The sequence below is a fragment of the Enhydra lutris genome, unplaced genomic scaffold (genome assembly GCF_002288905.1).
Source record: "Enhydra lutris kenyoni isolate GAN:26980312 unplaced genomic scaffold, ASM228890v2 scaffoldscaffold4, whole genome shotgun sequence".
In the NCBI taxonomy this organism is placed as follows: Eukaryota; Metazoa; Chordata; class Mammalia; order Carnivora; family Mustelidae; genus Enhydra; species Enhydra lutris.
In genome coordinates, this window is record NW_019154088.1 from 9,598,581 (window position 1) to 9,618,408 (window position 19,828).

General features: G+C 48.6%; 1 protein-coding gene across 2 annotated transcripts; it reads right to left on the reverse strand.

Moving 5' to 3' along the window:
* Nucleotides 1-444: 444 nt before the first annotated feature.
* On the reverse strand, nt 445-19,047 carry LOC111159870 (regulator of microtubule dynamics 3). Of its 2 annotated transcripts, XM_022522525.1 has the most exons (13): nt 19,007-19,047; nt 18,495-18,688; nt 16,034-16,226; nt 15,456-15,599; nt 9,619-9,904; nt 8,734-8,836; nt 4,033-4,093; nt 2,509-2,584; nt 2,238-2,315; nt 1,905-2,003; nt 1,659-1,712; nt 1,458-1,562; nt 445-1,165 (listed from the first exon to the last, which is right to left on the reverse strand). In XM_022522525.1, the coding sequence occupies exons 2-13, from the start codon at nt 18,679-18,681 to the stop codon at nt 1,112-1,114; spliced, it is 1,440 nt and encodes a 479-aa protein (XP_022378233.1). In that variant the 5' UTR covers nt 18,682-18,688; nt 19,007-19,047; the 3' UTR covers nt 445-1,111. The 2 variants fall into 2 exon arrangements, with proteins under 2 accessions (XP_022378233.1, XP_022378240.1); XM_022522532.1 differs by lacking the exon at nt 19,007-19,047 and having other exon boundaries at nt 493-1,165; nt 1,458-1,538; nt 18,495-18,880.
* Nucleotides 19,048-19,828: the final 781 nt, after the last annotated feature.

Below are 19,828 nucleotides of genomic sequence, written 5' to 3' on the forward strand. Positions count from 1 at the left end.
GCCTGGCAGCTAGTACTGGGAGGAAAGGCACAGAAAATCTCTGCTGTTGCTGTGTTGATCCTACTGTATTTAGGGAGATAGGAAGACAGTCAATTTAATGCAGCTTTGCTTAAAGAATGGAGTACCTCTCCAGTCTTGTCTTTCATTTCTATACCACATAACAAACCTGGGATGGTAGAGTAAGCCAGGGTGACAGAATCTGGAATGGAAGCTTGGTTCTTATACAAAAGCTTGTCAGTCTTACCTCAATTATTCTTGTAGGTGAATTAGTTTATCAGGTGAGATTACGCTTTGTGCTGTTAGCCCTAAGAGTAAAACAGTTGGAATAGGCCTTGTTAGGCTAAAAGAAGCTCTCTGTGTTGTACATAACTAAAAACCCAAGAGTTTAAACTTTTTGGTGCTGTTTTTCTGTTTGTCTGCAGTAGTTTCAGTAGTAGAAAACAATTACAGAAATGTCAGGCAAGAAAGGAGCAGATGGCAAACATAGGGGAATATAGTCAAATTTGGTTTATTTCAGGTTTATACCAAAATATATTCCAGGCAACTCCTTAAGATCATTGTTTCACAGTCTCATAAGCCTTATGCACTGGTGTCCTTCCAAAAGCTGCCGGGACTCTGGAAGTGCAGTGGTTCAGCTCCTCAGCCCAGGAATACAGTTAGAATCCACATGATAGATAAGAGGGCAATATCCATGGGCTGCCCTGACCTTTCCTTTTACCCTGATAGGGTATAAGAACGATATAGTTTGGTTTTAAATATTAATAGAAAAGATTAGCGAATACAAGTTCTGTTTTGTTCTTAGAGCTCTTTGAAGTTCACCTACCTCATCAGTAGGCTGAAGGCAGCCGTCAGTGCTATATATATATATATCTTGATTTTTCAAGAATTCACTTAAGACAACTATAGAAATCCAGGCCTTAAGTACTTCCCCAATTTCAGATAAAATAAGGGATTAGAATAAATTAACCAGTGGGCAGTGGGAAAGAAACTGGGGAATGGTTATGGATACCAGTCAGACCCAGGAGTCAGGACCATCACTTAAGCAGTCTTAGATTCCTGATGATCTAAGCAGGGCAGTCTCCCTCAAGTCATGAAGGCCACTGAAATGTGATTATTCTCTTAAAATTATTTCCAGTTCTTCCAAGTCCTTCTGGAAAGCCGAATCCTAGGGAGACAAGAAAGACTAGGCCTCAAAAATCTAAGCCAACTCCCAAACCACTGATAACTTCCCTTCTGAGCTCTGTTATCAGTCTTTAACCGACCTTCCCAGGATAGCTTGCAGCCTATGAAATCTGCCTCCTCCCCAAGGTGAGATATATACAAAGACCACTACATGCAAAAGTGTAAACTCTCTTTTATAGGGAAAATAAAACCTCAAGGGAAGATTTTCTTCCCTGGAAAAGTTCAAATGATTCAATAATGGAACCTAGTATTAGAGAAGCTCTTCAAAGTATTACCTCATTGGTGACATCTGGCAACTCCAGGGCTAACTTCATCCATTGTCTAGCTTCAGAGTTTTTTCCTACTTCTCTGTAGCACTGAGAAGAGACAACAGTGAAAACCTGGGAGAAACACCACCAGGAAACTGAACTTTCAGGACTTCCCATTATATATCAACATGTAATTTCATCTACATTGAAAAAAGCAGTTGAGTTTACCTTGGAAATATATACCCTCCCTGCTTTAGAAAATCCTGGCTGTAGTTCTTCAGCCTAGAAAAGGAAACAAGGCATTTCAGGGAATTACCAAATTCAAGTCAGGCTGAAGTTTATTAAATAGAGCTTTCCAGTCCTGGCCTGGGGAACTCTATTTTTATAAGCTGTCCAGGTGGTTCTGACTTTCTCCTTCAACAGGCAAGCCTAAAATCGCAACCTACCAGAAATCCCTCCCTTCTTTCCCAATACCTTCAGGAAGCTTTGGAGGGCATCCTGCACAGTGGCGCTGAGAGGGCTTTCAAACAAAGCTGCAGCAGTTTTTTTTTCTAGCCAGCTCAGGTGAGAGACCTGCCACCAAAAGATCCAAGTGTGAATAAAAAAAAATGTGGTCTGTTTGTTTTTGAGAGAGAGAAAACTGAGGAGGGCAGGGGGCAGAGGGAGAGACTCTCAAGCAGATTCCCTGCTGAGCTTGGAGCCTGACAGAGGCTCAGTCTCACGACCCCGAGATCACGACCTAAGCCAGAACCAAGAGTAGGGAGTTCAACCACCTGAGCCACCCAGGTGCCCCAGAAGGCAGCTTACCTGGTAGCACCACCTGCCGAGGAGAAAGTGAGCCATAGGGTTTTCTGGCTGGAGAGCGATGGCTTTGTCCACATGCTCCTGAGGGGGAAATGTAAATATAAATTGACATCAGAGGAAAGATGTCAGGAAGAAGGAATGTAAAGGATGTAAAGATGTAAAGGAAGAAGAACAAGTCGTAGAGACTATAGGAACACGCTTTGCAAGGAGCAAGGGAAGAGCAAGGAATCTGGACTAGAGCAGCACCAGGGAAGGAAGAGAAGCCTTTCCTCACCTTGAAGCTAAAGCCACTCTGGATGCGCCTCTGGATGCTCTCATGCTCAGCCAGCTGACCACAGAGCACCGCGTACCTAAGGGGGAAAGCCGCAGCAAGCTCGGGGACAAGGAATGGGCTTCCCATCCACTGCCCCCAACCCCTCAAGTAAAGCTGAAAACAGCATCTCTGTATGTACAAAATTCCTCTTTTCACAGATCTGTGGTCCTAGTTCACATTCTTTAGCAAACAGTGGTAGGCTCACAATTCTCCAAAGTATGCTAGGCATAAAAAAGTGGGGTCCACCAGTCAACTTCTCATACTTAACATTTAGGCAGTGTCTCAGTCCAAGTCTCCACAAGTTTCCCCCTATAAATAACCATTAGGGGTCATAAAAACTTAAAAAGCAGATCTCTAATAATCAGCATCAAAATGTAAGGGACCTAAGTACATTGGTTCTTATCTCCAGAGCAGACACTAAAAGGTCTCGTTGACTTTAAAAGCATACAGGCATGTCCTTGGGAAGCTATACTCCAGGACAAACTGGGATGGGATAGATACTCTACGAAATTCTAATGTTAATTTGGGAACCAAGAGAAGCAGAGGAAGAAAGTCCACATCCTTCCTTCCATGGGGAACAAAACCCTCAGCTTCCCATCTTCTGTCTTCAAAAACAAAGGCCTCACTACCCTATCCCCCAACCATTGTTTCTAGAAGCACAGCTGACATTAAATGAGTGTCTAGAGACCCAAGGTGCTTTTTCATATATTCAACAAATACTGGGGCGGCAGGGAGGGATTTCTAACACTTCCAGAGGCTCGTTTCCGTATTTCCTCCAAAAAGCCACTCCTCAAGAATAAAGTGTAAGACCAGTTTCCATCCTTGGGCGTCCAGGAGCCCCAAGGAAATCCAGAGAAGTGGCAATGACCTGGCCTCTGAGAAGAGCTCTTGCAGAGACAATCTTAGGACAGAAATATGGAAAGCAAAGGAGAGGTGAGAAGGGAATTTTCAATAAAACTGAGGTGCTGGAACCAGGCCCCAGGACATGAGTTGGCCTTAACCCATGGAAGCTGGCAGAACTTTGCCTCTCATGAGACAACAAAAGCAGGGCTGATGTTTTTGTAAGGTAATAAACTAAACTTCCTAGGGTTGAGCTCACATTCATTTTAACTCATGCAAGCCAAGCAAAGAAGCCAAAGTCTACCACCAGCCAGGGACTGCAGTCAGGGGAAAAAAGAGCTTGTGCAGGACACGGGAGCCACCCTCCCTGAAGAGCCAAGAACCCACACGTTTTGTAGCAAGGATGACTCTTAAAAAGCTACGCATTTCTCTAAGCCCCAACAACAGCAGATCTTCGAATTCCCCCTTGCCTCACTCCCAGAGCACTTTCCAGTGAAAACTCCCCTGGGTCCCTGGTTTGGATTAGGCCCAGCCATATGATAATAAAGGCCAGAGCTCCCTCTTCTGTTTCCTCAGGCAGAGAAATGGCTCTCTTCCACTGTAACTCATGCTAGCTCATTACAGGACTCTGCAGGGGTTTCTTACCACTGGTGACATTCAGCATTCTCATCCCCCTTCTCCAGGGCAGCCTCTGCTTCTTCTTTTCCTGTAGGGACAAAGGTGATTCTGAGTTCATAAGGGCTCCCATGCAGACTTAGACATGAGGGGCTGTGGCAAGAATGACTGCTCTAGCCCTTACCAATCCCTACCCAACCTGGATTTGTCTGGAATAATTTTGAATTTGAGCAGAATGAAAAGCTACAAATAGCTTCCCAGGGATAACTTCTGCTTTACCTCATTCTTTTCCCTCTCTGTCGTCAACTGCCCAATTACCTTCTTTTTATAACACCCACCTGATGTGTTCACAGTTGTTGGGGTTTTGGGGTTTTTTTGTCTAAGCATTGGGGGCTGGGAGAGAGAATCTCAAGCAGAGAACGTTCTGAGCAGAGAGCCCCATGTGGAGCTCGACCTCACAACCCTGAGGTTATGACTTGAGCCAAAACCAAGAGTCCGGGGCGCCTGGGTGGCTCAGTGGGTTAAAGCCTCTGCATTCGGCTCAGGTCATGATCCCAGGTCCTGGGATCGAGCCCCTCATCGGGCTCCCTCCTCTCTCTCTGCCTGCCTCTCTGCCTACTTGTGATCTCTCTCTGCCAAATAAATAAATGAAATCTTTAAAAAACAAAACAAAACCAAGAGTCCAACACTCACCTGACTGAGCCACCCAGGCATCCCTCAAAGCATTTTAAGATTTTATTTTTTTTTTAAGATTTTATTTACTTATTTGACAAAGAGAGAGATCACAAGTAGGCAGAGATGCAGGCAGAGAGAGAGGGGGAAGCAGGCTCCCCGCCGAGCAGACAGTCTGATGCGGGGCTCGATCCTAGGACCCGAAGATCATGACCCAAGCCAAAGGCAGAGGCTCAACCCACTGAGCCACCCAGGCACCCCAAGATTTTATTTATTTTTTTGACAGAGAGAGACACAGCGAGAGAGGGAACAGAAGCCCAGGAGTGGGAGAGGGAGAAACAGGCTTCCCACCAAGCAGGAAGCCCAATGTGGGGCTTAAACCCAGGACCCTAGGATCATGACCTGAGCCGAAGGCAGATGCTTAACAACTGAGCCACCCAGGTGCCCCTCAAAGTATTTTAAATGTAGGGGCGCCTGGGTGGCTCAGTGGGTTAAGCCGCTGCCTTCAGCTCAGGTCATGATCTCAGAGTCCTGGGATCGAGCCCCGCATCGGGCTCTCTGCTCAGCAGGGAGCCTGCTTCCTCCTCTCTCTCTGCCTGCCTCTCTGCCTACTTGTGATCTCTCTGTCAAATAAATAAATAAAATCTTTAAAAAAAAAAAAAAAGTATTTTAAATGTAAAAGAACCCAATGGTTGGCGTGCCTGGGTGGCTCAGTGGGTTAAAGCCTCTGCCTTCAGCTCAGGTCATGATCCCAGGATCCTGGGATCGAGCCCCACCTCGGGATCTCTGCTTAGCAGGGAACCTGCTTCCTCCTCTCTCTCTCTGCCTACTTGTGATTTCTGTCAATTAAATAAACAAAATCTTTAAAAAAAACAAAAAAGAACCCAATGGCAATCAAACTGTCCCAAAGAGACCTTATCCTAGGGGGGTATAGGCATGCTTTAGGGTGTCCATGAATCCCTCTGAAGTTGTATAAAAATTTAGGTGCATGTGTATTTTATTGAGGAGAGGGTCTACCTTGCCTTTTGATCAAATTCTCAGAAGACTATGATCTAAAAACAATCACATCTCTATGCCAAAACTCAACAGAGCCGAATATCTGGCCAGAAATGACATTCATTTAGTTTCCAAAGCACCAAGACTGACAAATCAAGGCCTACACACATGAAAGCTCTTGACAAGGATCTCCTATGCAGTCATGTAGTCTGGAGCCTTCTAGCTGAGGAACATCATGCCTACAATACTGGAGAAAAGAGCACACTGCCAAATGGGACTTCTTTGATTAAAATGGAGAGCACTTCAAAGGGAATGTGGAGAAGATGGGGCAAAAGTAATGGGTTGATACCACCTCACACCAGTCAGAATTGCTAAAATTAACAAATCAGGAAATGACAGATGCTGGCGAGGATGCGGAGAAAGGGGAACCCTCCTACACTGTTGGTGGGAATGCAAGCTGGTGCAGCCACTCTGGAAAACAGCACGGAGGTTCCTCAAAATGTTGAAAATAGAACTACCCTATGACCCAGCAATTGCACTGCTGGGTATTTACCCTAAAGATACAAACGTAGTGATCCGAAGGGGCACGTGCACCCGAATGTTTATAGCAGCAATGTCTACAATAGCCAAACTATGGAAAGAACCTAGATGTCCATCAACCGACGAATGGATAAAGAAGATGTGGTATATATACACAATGGAATACTATGCAGCCATCAAAAGAAATGAAATCTTGCCATTTGCGACGACGTGGATGGAACTAGAGGGTATCATGCTTAGCGAAATAAGTCAATTGGAGAAAGACAACTATCATATGATCTCCCTGATATGAGGGAGAGGAGATGCAACATGGTGGGTTAAGGGGGTAGGAGAAGAGTAAATGAAACAAGATGGGATTGGGAGGGAGACAAACCATAAGTGACTCTTAATCTCACAAAACAAACTGAAGTTTAATGGGGGGAGGGTGGTTGGGTGGGGGATTATGGACATTGGGGAGGGTATGTGCTATGGTGAGTGCTGTGAAGTTTGTAAACCTGGCGATTCACAGACCTGTACCCCTGGGGATAAAAATATATTATAATGTTTATAAAAAATAAAAAAAAAATTAAAAAAAAAAAAGTAATGGGTTGAGGTGATAGGCTGGCTGATGTGAAAGGTTTCCTCATGTTTAAATGATAGTAACAACAGTAAGATGTTGTATATCCAACAAATACATTTTTAAGTTGGCTGATGAGAAACGCCACCACCAACCCCCTCTCCACCCCCTGCAGCTTAACCTCCCCCCCCTTTTTTTTTATTTACTTATTGGACAGACAGATCACAAGCAGGCAGATAGGCAGGCAGAGAGAGGAGGAAGCAGGCTCCCTGCTGAGCAGAGAGCCCGATGTGGGGCTCGATCCCAGGACCCTGAGATCATGACCCGAGCTGAAGGCAGAGGCTTTAACCCACTGAGCCACCCAGGCACCCCAACCTCCCCTTTTTAAACAATGACTGTGTATGGCCCCATCCGTGAGGGACATTGTCTCTCAGTGCTTTGAAGTGGGCAAAGAAAAAAATCCACTATCTTACTAGAAAGTAAGAGCTGAGCATTCTTTCCTGCCAAGCTAGACAGAGGAGTAAAAAGATACCACATAAGATCCCACAGAATGGCTGCCTCTTGGTGCTCCAACTTTTAGAGATAGAACAAAATGGAAAGGACCATGAAGGATGGTCCTAAAAAGCCAAATTCTAGGGCTTCCAAGGCTGCTCCATCTGTCGTTCAGCAGGAGCAGACTTGCACAGGGGGTCCAAGCTCTGCAGATCAGACCAGAGCACTGACAATGGCTGCTCTAACCATCACCCTACCTCCACCTTTAGGTTTCATGCTGGCCACTGTACTAATAAGTGATGATCAATGGGGGTGCTGGGGTTAAGCTTCAACTCTTGGTTTTTGGCTCAGGATCTCAGGGTGGTGAGATCAAGTCCCATGCTGGACTCCACATTTCCCTCTCTCCTCCCCACCCCCCCCCCACAACCCTGCTCATGCTCTCTAAAATAAATAAAATCTTAAAAAAAAAAAATCAACAATCGAAAGGAAAGATTCTTTTTGGTACCAAGGAGTCCAAATACCAGCCCAAAAGCTCATCAGAATCCTTACCTCAAATTTAGGAGGGAACACAGAAACTTTTGAAAAGAAAGAAGCAAAAAGTAATTAAGCACCTTCTGTTAAAACCTGGAGATTTTTCTGATGATTTGCCTCAATAAACATTCAACTCAACTGACCTGTTCTTTCTATACTGACAATACAAATGCTTGAAACAATGACCTTGAGGTATTGTCAGAGTCTACATTAGCAAAGATTCGATGTTTCTAAGTGAGGAGGTAGACATATCCACTTTGGAAAGTTAACTTTAGGTATCTAACTGAACCACAAGACCCAGAAGCCCACGGACAGTACCCGACTTGTGTGTGGGTAGGCAGGACCCATCTTCCCCACAAAACCAGTCATTTTCCAAAGTCTCAGGATTCTCAGTGACATGACAGATTGGGACAAGCCCCGAGTTCGGCATCATTCATATGCACCCTATCCGCCAGGACACAGACTTTGGCAACAGTTTTTAAGTAGATTCCAAGGACTCCTAAGCTAGCAGCATTCTTCCAAACCGCCGCTCACAGGCTCTCACCAAACATAGTCTGCTGATACTCTCAGAGAATATCTGCCTCAAAGGCTCCATAACTCAAACCAGATTCCTAAGCAGCAGCAAAAAAAAAAACCCCTTCAGATTAAGAAAACAGGCTTTGCCCTCTCCTGCAGGTGGGGAGTGAGAACAATTATCCAAGTATGCTACAGCTACCCCTAAAAACATTTGCCCGGGTATTAATCACAATGTGCAGGGAAGCAGTGACCACTGTCTAAAAAAGGAAGCAGAAGTCCCTGGGAACCCGAGTTTGTCCCCAGTGAATAACTGAGCCACCACTACCCTGACAGCCTATTATCTTGGTGGTTCCCCTAAGCCCCAAACAGATGGACCAGCTCAGCCCCAGAATCAGTCACCTTCCCATCAGGAATCTGTCAGCACTTACCATTTAGGGCATATGACTTCTTCTCGCTCACCTCTTCAGTGAGCTCACACATGTCACTATAGGCCCGGGCCAGGCGCCAGAGAAAGTCCTGCCGGCTTCCATACTGTAGACCAAACAGAGAGGGAGGGATGAGACCCCTCTTCTTCAGCTGCAGAGAACTGGGGCTCTGGCCTTCTACCCAAGCCCTAGGTTTTAGTTTCCAAGCTAGTGTGTTATACACAGACGTCAGGCCAGCCTTATGCACAGCCCTCCGCCCCGACGCGCCCCCACCCGCAGTTAGCTGACCGGTCGGTGATCCGTCATCTCTGCCCAGTAGCTGGCAGAAGCCTCCGAGTGAGGGCACACTGTGAGGAGCAAAGCTCAACTCCAACACGAAATGCGACTCCGTGAGTCTGGCTGACACAATGAAAAATGTGAATTCTCACATTTCCCAAGAAAAGGAAACATTCTAACTCTGGGACATTTCTACCTGGGTGTGCATAAATCCTTGCAGTGAACCAGAAAAGGGAACTGTGGTTGAGTGACCTCCACACTTGTCACTCGTGATGGAAACTTCAAGTAGGGCAAGCAGCTTAGGCTCTGCCACAAGGGAAATAGAAGAGGAAAAAAATATTCCAGTTCTTTTCACACTTCTCTCCACTGTGAGTGGTAGAGCTCTTTTGCAACAGCTCTCCAGGAGGCAGAGGGCTGTGGGGAGGCGGCTTGGGGCAGGCGGTACACCCAGGCCCACAGGACATGCAAGTCTGGGGGATGCGTGCAGAAGCAGCCAGCTCACCCCCCCTTTCCCTTCCCATGGCCTCCGGCAGGCTTGTAAGCGACACCGGCCTTCCCCCACTCCCAGGGCTTGTGGGGCCAGTGCGGGCAGACAGGCCGCCGGAGCCTTACCGCCAGCTTATTGTTGAGCAGCAGCTGGAAGCCCTCCCGCCTGTCCTGCTCGCCGCCCTGGTGCAGCTCATCCGCCTGCTGCAGGAGGGGCAGCACATCCTCCAGGCCCAGGGAGCCTGCAGTGTCCAGGGCTCCGGCCACCGGGCCTGATGCCACCTCCAGCTCCAGGTCCAGAGAGTCCCTTCTCCCGATCTTCACAGTCTCACAGCTCACTTCATCTCCCCCATCATCACTTTCTCTGTCAGAGTCCCGCTCATAGTCAGACTCAGCATTGGCTGTGGTATAACTGGGGCAGAGAAACAGAAGTGACAGAGTCAAGGGAGATTCTTTTTTTTTTTTTTTTTTTTAAGATTTTTTTTGACTGGCAGGCGGGGTGGGGGCGGGGTGGAGCCGGCTCCCCGCTGAGCAGAGAGCCTGTTGCGGGGATTGATCCCAGGACCCTGAGATCATGACCTGAGCCAAAGGCAAAGGCTTAACCCACCGAGCCACACGGGAACTCCAATGGAGTTTATTTTGCCTCAGAGCTCTAGGGCTGTCTCCCACCCACAAAGAGGGACTCCTGCTGTCCGGAGCACCAAGTAAAAACCATTTCTACCACATAGGGGCAGAGAAAGCTTCCTATGGGAACCACAGACTGGCAAAATGATCCCGGAGGGAAAGTGACCAGCTGGGGCACTGGGGCAGTCAGGGTCATATGAGACGATCCCCACCCCCACCCCCGCCCTGCAAGCTATCAAGTCGGCCAGAGAATCAGAAAAAAACAGAAGGCTAGAAAGAAGCCTAGAAAGGAATTTACCAAAATGTTGCTAATAGATCTCATGGTAGAAGAATTAAAGGAAGTTTTTCTATTTTTTAACATTATGTATGATTGCTTTAGTGAGCATATATTCTTTTAAGTAAAAAAGAAAGAAATACTTAAGATAAAAACCATTATGTAAGTGGAGCTGATCTCCTGAGCTGGGCGGCTCACCAGGCTAAGGGTGTGTCGGTCATTTTTGCCTTATCAGCCAAAAGCACCGCCAGAAACAACATGGGTGGGTGCCAGCCTCCAAGGCCACGGGCAGCCCAAATATCTACATCTTCTTTCTCAATTCTCGGTACACCTCTGTCCTAAGTCAGCAACCAAACCTAAACCACAATAGGAGTAGCCCTTGGAAACCTTAGGAACTTGCTGGGGTGGGGAAAGGCCACTTTGCAGCTGGAATCAGGAGAGGAGGAAGACGGAAACAGAAGTGCCTGCGAAGATTTCTCTGGGGCCGCCACAAGCCAGGCAGGCGTGTCCCTGGAACCCCCTACCTTGATGCACTCACTGAAGGGGAGGCTGCGTTTCTGTTGGATCTCAGCCTTCACCGGGAGCTCATTAGGGTGTTCTCCCTAACTGCCAACTGAATCAGACAAAAACTGAGCAAAGGACAAGGTCAGACTTCCAGGGTCCAGAAGCAGACACCAGAGAAGCCTCCAGACCTGAGTAAAGGAAAAGTAGCTTCTATCAGAGCCAGAAGGTTCTGAAGCACAGGGAAGATCTTAGGGTCACTTAGGGATAGGCCTTCCTCCATCCTAGAATGAAAGACAGGGACAGGATACTAAGCTGGCACAAAACAGACCTGAAGAAGAGATGAGAAAGGCACCTACAAAGACAGGGCAAGACAGCGTCAAGTCCGGCTGCAAGTGGTAGGCCAGAGAGCCACACACAACAAGGAGACGGCCTCCACCCAGAAGGTACCAAGTAAGCAAACAGACCGAGTTCCCAGTCTGTGCCGCTGCTTCACAGAGGAGCTTCCAGACTCATCTAAAAAAGGGCTCCAGGAACCTGTAGGGTATTGACCTTAGCTACGCCTTGCTTTTTAAGATGTTATCCAAGTTCCTTCCCCTCTAGCAATGGGCACGAGAAACATTAGAAATTAGAGGCACAGGAAAAGTGGCAGAGGTTTTACAACCAACCTGAGTGGTGATGAACAAGACCACACAGAGGCAGCCTAGACAGACTCCCAACCAATTCTGAAGCCTTGGACAACGACCTGCCCAAATGAGAAAATCAAATCAGAGTCTACCAGTGCCTCTACTCAGCCCGGCCAGACCAAAGGCATGATGGATAAATGGGTTAATATGGGGTAAGGAGACAGAGTCTTGTACCCTATCGTTAGAAGGAAAGGGAGACACCATTGCCTGAACTCCCTCCAATGAGGAGTTCAAATCAGGAGTCTCCCGGGGAGGGACCCTTGCTCTGATCACTTCTAGTGCCTAGCAATCAGCAGTCTCTCTCCCGGGAGCTCACGTGGCTGAGGAATGGGAGTGATCAGGAAGGACTCCGGGGCCACCCACAGAGTAAGAGCTGGTGGAGCCAGTGAGGCAGGGAGGCCCCAGTGAGGCTGAACAGTGAGGAGGCCTTTTTGGCACCTAGCTCCACTTCAGGGAGCTTTGCCTTGCTAAGCTGCACCCCGCTGGCTGCCATGCCGTGGGCGGCCAGACACCTGCTGCCTCAGCACAGACATCAGTCCTGTGAGCTTCCAGGCCTTCCACAGCAACATGGGCTGCGACCCTATGTTCACATCATGCTCTCCCACATGTCAGACCACCAATCCAGCCCGTGGAGAAACCCACCAGAGCAAGGATGGTCCCTTTGTTTAACATGCCTTACGGCTTTTGACACCTGCCAGGGACTGGCAGGGACCTCTAAAAAGGCTCTTCGGAGCTGTATCCTTGGGTGGGACACATTGTTCCCACATACGGTAGAGAACCCATGGCTCCTTCGGAGCAAGGAGGCCAGAGACGCCCGACTCTACCCCTTGAGGAGAGCCCACGAGTCAGTGATCAAGGACTCAGTTACACACATACCCCTTCTGATAATTAAGTTTCCTTCTTTTGACTCCTCCTAAGCCCCATTAGAGGGGCTGAGCTAAAGCATTCAAAGACAACCAGGCATGGGAGACCCTCAGTGTTGGGGAAGATAAGACCAACCTAAATGAGGTAATAAATGCCCAAGAAGGAGTGGCAGTGAGGTTGCAGGCAATCTTTTTGGCTGGGATGCCTGGGAAGGCTTGCTGGAGGAGCTGGTGTTTGAGGGCAAGCTGGGTTTTGACCAGGAGAGAAGTAAAGTTACGTTTGGTACAATATTCAGGGAACAAGCCTGTGGACCCACACAGTGACTCTGCCTCTGCCATATTCAGTCAGTCCCCTAGGAGCTCAAAGTTGCTATTTTATGCGGAAGAAAAGGGAATACAGCTTTCGGTGGAGTAGGCTATTCAATGTTCTTAGCTTTTCATCCCTCAAAGAAGCACTCCCACAAGTTCAAAGCCATTCCAGAGTTTGGTCTCCTCCCCAAATTCCCCCTTGACCTATATGGCAGTGACCATGACAAAAAGAATTATTCACCATGGGCACTGCCCCAGAGAGCGCCAGCTAAACCGGAGTCTTGCACCACGTACCACACCAGCAGCTTCTACATGCCTCCAGATCACTCCTGGGCTGAGTCTGCTCGTAATTAAGAAAGCCACCTTTCCTCTCATCCCATCAGGTGGCTGATAAGCCTGTCCTTGCCCTTAGGGCCTTCACAGCCCCAGTGAGCACCTCAAGCAGTGAAGCTCCCATAAGCTTCCTGGGTTAAATCCTCTGGCTCTCACTGTTGCCAAACTTTGTACAACTTTCTTCCTTTCTTAAGATTTACTGGAGAGGGAGAAAGAGCGAGTGAGCGCATGTGCACAGGCAAGCAGGGGGAGGGGCAAAGGGAGAGGGAGACAATCTGAGCAGACTCCCCGCTGAGCACGGGGCCCTACCCCAGACTCAATCCCACCGCCCTGAGATCATGACCTGAGCCAAAATCAAGACTCGGTCACTCAACCGACTGAGCCACCCAGGCACCCCTTGTACAACTTCTTGAAATCATCATTGAAGGCCCTGAGTTCTATATCACTTTGGGCAGAGCTGTGACCTCTCCTGTTCTACCCTCTTACAAACGTTAAGTTTCCCACCCAAGTGACCTGCCTGAATGGGTTGCATACAAATGCTCCTTAAGTCTCAAGGCCCACTACCAATTACTTTGTCCTTCTCTTCAGTCCAGATATTCCAGATATGCCAAATACAAATTCCATTTTTGCCCTTGACAATGTAGGTAACAGGGATCAGAGAACTCCGACAACAGTAGTCACAAAGGGAGGACTAGAGCTCTTACCGAGATGGCTTGTGCAAGAGGAGCCTGGGCAACCAATAATCAAACCCAGGACAGATGCCCAATGGCAGGAATATGGGAAAAGAGCGAACTGTTATTCTCCATTTTCCTAGGAAACCAAATGAGGAGAGAGAGGCAGGACAGTATATTGTCCCAAACAGAATGAGGCTGAAATTTCTTAAGATGTACTGAACAGATCATACTGCCATGGGTAGATCTTCCCTGGGCCGTGAGCTGTGGCAGCCCTCAGTCTATGGGAAGAACTCCCAAGGGCTCCATGGGCTAGGTCTTCCCGTAAAGGCCTTTCCGTGCCCCCACAACCAGGCCATGCCATAGATCACAGACCCCCTAACCCCTGCGGATGAGCACCGCTGAGCCTGCACTTAATAGCTGTGTAACTCTGGGCAAGGCATCGAGCCTCGCTGAGCAGAAAAGCCTCTCTCTCAGAAAAGGAAGAAGAGCAGCACCTACTTCCTAGGATCCCTGGGAGGATTAGGTGAGGAAATGGCTCTAAAGCGCTTGGCACGGTGTCTGCCAGAGGAAAAATAAACAGTAGTTACCATCATAAAGTGTTTCAGCTAAAGGACATTGCTAGGATACCTGGGTGACTCAATAGTTAAGTGTCTGCCTTCGGGGGGCCGCCTGGGTGGCTCAGTGGGTTAAGCTTCTGCCTTCGGATCAGGCATGGTTTCAGGGTCCTGGGACTGAGCCCCGCATTGGGCTCTCCGCTCAGCAGGAAGCCGGCTTTCCGCCACCCCTGCCCCCGCCCCGCCGCCTCTCTGCCTACTTGTGCTCCCTCTGTCAAATAAATAAATAAAATCTTAAAAAAAGAAGAAGAAGAAGAAGGACATTGCTGCAAAGATCACCCTGAATGGCTGTATGCATGTTTACAGCTGAACCAGTGCTTCTGTCCCAATATCCTCCTTGGGGAGGAAAAGGTCAGCCTCGAGACCTCACAGAGGAGCTCGCAGCAGACAAGGGCAGAGACTGCCAAGGACAGTGTCCAGCTCCACAACAAAGATCATTCATTCAGACTCCATCCTTGAGACCAAAGTTTCAAAATGGCACTAGTGACTTAAAATCAAAAAGCCCTTAGCCTGAGCATGTTTAGAGGCTGTCCACCAGACTCCTGCCTGCTGTCCCGGCGCACAGTAAGGCCTACGGGCAGAGCTGCTGGGCTACTACGTATTCAAGACTGTCAGCTCCCACCTGTGAGGATGGCAAGGGAGCACAAGCAAGCCTCCCATGGGGGAAGAGAGGAGCTTCCAGGAGAGGGGAGCACAGAGCTTAGAGGGCTCTGGAAACCTGGCTCCGCCACTGAGTGAAGGAAATAACGTCATGAAACAACAGTTATAAAGTTCTTGTGATAACGCAGCCAAATGCTCAACTGTTACAGGAAACATGAAAATAAAAATTATGGCTACGTAAAAAACCAACTCCAAGGAAAATGACAGATGTAAGCAAAAAGCACTGCTAATATCTCATTTGCCTGAGCGACATAAGGCGGATGGTTTTTCTTGTTTTACCTATTCCTTATTTTATTCATTTATATCCTTACCTTGTGCCCAAGATTACTGACAGCAGCTCAGTGTGAATTTTCCATAGATAAAATGCACTTTTACAAAAGGTCACCTGGCCGAAGTCATAACTGCCTCCAGGAGAAAGGACTCACCCGCCTTCACTCTCAGCATCTGTGAATGTGGCTCCCGAGGTGGCTGTGAAGTAGACAGAGCTGGACCCAGTAGAGTCACTCCTCTCCCGGGCAAACGGGAACCTTCGCCGCCGAGCCACTCTCTGGCTCTCTTCCATGTGGGATCTGAAAGGCGGGTCCCTTTAGAGAGGGTGCCATTAGGTCCCAGCCAGCCCGTCGTTTCCCTCCACGAAGGAACCTCTCACTAATAATGCTCAGTAAGGAGCCAAACACAGAAAATCCTGGGTTTCTACTCTCAGAAGAACAAGAAGGACAGCTCCGGGCCCAGCCTGCACGGGCAGCCCAGCTAAGTCAGCATAAAGGATGTCAGCGGCTACAACAGACCAAAAGGAGGGGGGCCCAAAAGCACCATGGAACTTATGGAAGAAGGCAAGGTACGAAGCATACAGCTTCCCTGCCAGTTATGTGAGGAGCTATACAACTGGCTTCTGCCTCTGAGACGGCAGCAAAGGCCAGGACACAGCTCGGCTGAGCAAGCTGCAGGGGCTGAGAGCAGCTGAGGGCCCGAGGGCAGTGGGATGGAAGGCTGCATCACTCACCGGATCTCCCCAACGATCTGGCCGGCCAGGCCCTGCAGGCTGCTCCGCAGCTCCTCTACCTCGCGCCGCAGAGCTGCCAGCCCGGTCAGCACGAAGTCCAGGCGCTCCAGCACCTCCTCCTGCCCTTCTCGCGGAACGCTGGCCAGCACCGCAGCATCTCCAGCCTCCCCGGGGCCTGCCCGCAAAGGCCTCACTGAAGGAAGGACAGCACACAGTGACGCTCAGGGGACAGGGTGAGGAAGAGATCTTCGACCTGCAATTTAAGAACACCTGCTTCTCACTGGAGCTTAGTTTACCAAAACCCTTGAGACTCAGTAAATGTTCACAGCTAAGTCCTGTTAACAAGTCTTCAAGTAACTATTCAAAGAAAAAAAAAAAAAAAAAAAAAGATCCCAGTCTCTACATAAGAGCCCCCTCTGTCCGCAGAAGTTTTCCCGCCGGAGTCTTTAGCAGTACCGCACCCCACGGCAGGTAACGTAAAATGCTGGCAAGAACACAGTACTGGTCGCCTGGGTGGCTCAGTGGGTTAAGCCTCTGTTTTCAGCTCAGGCCATGATCCCAGGGTCCTGGGATCGAGCCCCACATCGGGCTCTCTGCTCAGCGGGGAGCCTGCTTCCTCCTCTGTCTGTCTCTGCCTGCTTGTGATCTGTCAAATAAATAAAATCTTAAAAAAACAAAAAACAAAAAAAAAGAACACAGTACCTAGAAGGCAGGACACCTGCGCTGCAAAAGGAAAACAAAATCCTTTACCTGTCTATCTAGTTCCCAAATACGAGGCAGTCAATACCAGCCACACTGCAGAACTAAAATGGAGCTCAAATTCTGGGCTTTCACTTCACAAAGAGCAAAAGAAACTCTGATCCTCTCAAGGACTTCATGTAGTATCATCAGAGAAGGGCAAAGAGAAAGGAACAGTTACTAAGAGAAAAGCCCACCCACACCCCATGGGAAAAACACCATTCCTGAGCCCTCATTGGAGCTCTGGGTAAATTCCAACAATAAACGCTAATAAAATAGCAGCTCCCCAAGGCCATTGGACTGGAAAATGTAAAAACAGTAGAGAAACCAGGAAGGCAGGACCCACAGTGCAGGCAAACATAAATGTGTTCAAGGACGTCTAGTGAGAGTCTAGGCTGGATTACAGCACACACCCGATATTCAGGAATGTAGAGCAAGAAAGAGCTCTGGGGGGCACCCGGCTGAATCAGCTGGTAGAGACTGAGATTCCTGATCTTGGGATCATTGAGTTCGAGCCCCATGTTGGGTGCAGAGATTACTTAAATAAAACTTAAAAAAAAAAAAACTTTTAAGAAGAAAGAAAGATCTCTGGGAACATCGCCGCTTTCTCCAAACACCTACTGCTAAGAAATTACAAATAAGCCACAAGGAAAAGACAGACAAGCACTCTTGCAATACTAGGTTACCAACATGTTATAAAATGCTGACAAACAGCTGCAACCAACACGGATAACTCTTTGAAGATTTCTAAAACTAACTTTTCCAATCCATCTGGCGTTTGGTAATCAGAGAAACACTCATTCCCAATTAACATAGGGTGACATGATCTCCATGCCTCTCCATTACACACACCTGAGGAGAGCAGTTTGAACCAGCCTAAGATGCTTTGCTCAAACAACTTAAGGTCAAAGTTTTCAAAACAAAAGCACTACCCATTTCAGCGGTGGCTGGCTTCCAGCAACATTCTGCCTCAATTACAAAACATGCACTCCCGCGTCTATGCTGTGCAAGTTCTGGACCAGGTGACCAGGCCCAATCCTACCACTTAACTGCTCTGTGAGACCCTGAGTAAAGTTACATAATCTTTTTGACTCTCAATTTTCTCCTAAGGATTAAAAAACAAACAACAAACAAACTTGGATAGTCTCCACGTTCCCTTCAAAGTCTAATACATAATTTAATACATAAGCCTCAAGACTTAATTCCCCTAAGATTAGTTTTCCCTTTTGCCTTATTTTGGACTCTTTTCTCTACTTACTAAATCCTTTACCCAACACTAAGCAAGTGCCTTTAAAACATACGTAGCGGGCGCCTGGGTGGCTCAGTGGGTTAAAGCCTCTGCCTTCGGCTCAGGTCATGATCCCAGGGTTCTGGGATTGAGCCCCACATCGGGCTCTCTGCTCAGCAGGGAGCCTGCTTCCTCCTCTCTCTCTGCCTGCCTCTCTACTTGTGATCGCTCTGTCAAATAAATAAATAAAATCTTAAAAAAAAAAAAAAACATACGTAGCACTACTGCGGCCTGAACTAAGAGTTAAAGCTAAACAGCCTTTTCACAATACGCTTTTCTGGGATTACAAGAAAAAGTACAGTAAACTTTACAGAAAAGTGAAACTCTCAGGCACCCCTTCCGTTGTCCCATCCCACCGGCTCTACTAAAGGCAGCCCGGACCCTAGGCCCATCCGTCAGCCACGACTGTGGCCACAGGGGACCGCTGGGACGTACCCTGGCGTCCTGGCTCTGAGGTCTGCGTGTAGCCCAGGGAGTTAGGTAGGCTTTGACTGTGGCCATGGCGCCGGGTCCGCTTCCACCGCTGGCTGTAAAGCGCACACAGGAATCCAAGGCCCGCGGCGGTGCCCAGCAACAGTACCAACCCGGCTTGGGCGCCGCCCAAGACCCCCAGCCTAGACATGTTGCACCTGCAGCCCACGTGAACCACCGGGAGCGGGCGGCCGGGGACAAGGGGAGAGAAACTCGTGAGCGTGGTCCTCCCACCCCCACCCCATCCTCACCCCAATCCGGATCCTAAGGTTTCCGCCAGATCCCTGTGCCCGACTACGTGCCTCTCACCCAGCTTGGGCGCAGGCTCCCCTCCAGCACACCCGCAGCCCTGATCTCAGAGTCAGGTTTCTGGGCCTCCAACCCCCCCCCCCCGCCCCGCCTCCAAACTCCAGGCCATCCCCCCAGCGCCCTCGGAAGACGACCTGGCCCAGCAGCAGACCAGCTCAGACCCTTACCGACCGCTCACAACCAAGGAAGCAGCCCTCACGGCCGCCGCCTCACGCTGTCAATGAGCGTGACGTCATCAAGCCGCGCCAGCGGACCCGCGCGCTATTGGGAAGGCGCAGTGAGTTGACCGCTCTAGGCTCCGTTTCCGCCCAACCTTTCCCCAGGGGGCGGCGCCAGCGGGGAGCGGAGAGGGGAACCCAGGAGGAAGAAGGGAGGTGGGAAGGAGGAACGCTGGGAGACTTATGGGTCTGATGCTTCCCCAGTACCCCTGCTGGCCAGATGAGGTTCCATTTCCCTCCAGTCACACCAGGTTTCCTGCTGTTCACGAACGTCTTTCTCCCTTTGCGTCTGCTGTCGCTTCTGCCTAGAATAATAACCCGTTGTCCTTCTGGAAAACACCACCCCCTCCCCACCTTTCCTTGACACTATTTGATTTCGGCTTGATTTGCTTATGCAGTTTTACTAGAACCATTTACTGAGCACAAGACAGTAGCACCCTTGGCAGTTCAAATTAGACCAGATAAATAAATAAATTGGTTACCTTCAAGAGGTCCCGGAGTCACCAGGGCCAGTTTTCACCTAACAGAGACAAATCTCAGCACTAAAAAAAATCTTAAACCTTACATTATCTGTAATACCTCGATCAAGAACAGAATTATAAACTGCTTTTTCATTTCCAGAATGTAAATGAAATTCATTCCTCTAAATTTTAAGCACTTGGGTGAGGCTAAAACTTGAGTTCGTCTCTAATTGCTTAAATTGGTTCAGATACCATTTCGTTTTTTAAAAAATCTATATTCTTCAGGATTTCTGTGCCCGTTGTGAAAATT

Coding starts and splice junctions, on each gene's coding strand:
- LOC111159870 (XM_022522525.1), bottom strand. CDS start 18,681: ATGTCTAGGCTGGGGGTCTTGGGCGGCGCCCAAGCCGGGTTGGTACTG. Junction 8,837..9,618: donor TGCTCAACAATAAGCTGGCG/GTAAGGCTCCGG, acceptor TTTGGTCTACAG/TATGGAAGCCGGCAGGACTT. Junction 2,316..2,508: donor AGAGTGGCTTTAGCTTCAAG/GTGAGGAAAGGC, acceptor TTTCCCCCTCAG/GAGCATGTGGACAAAGCCAT.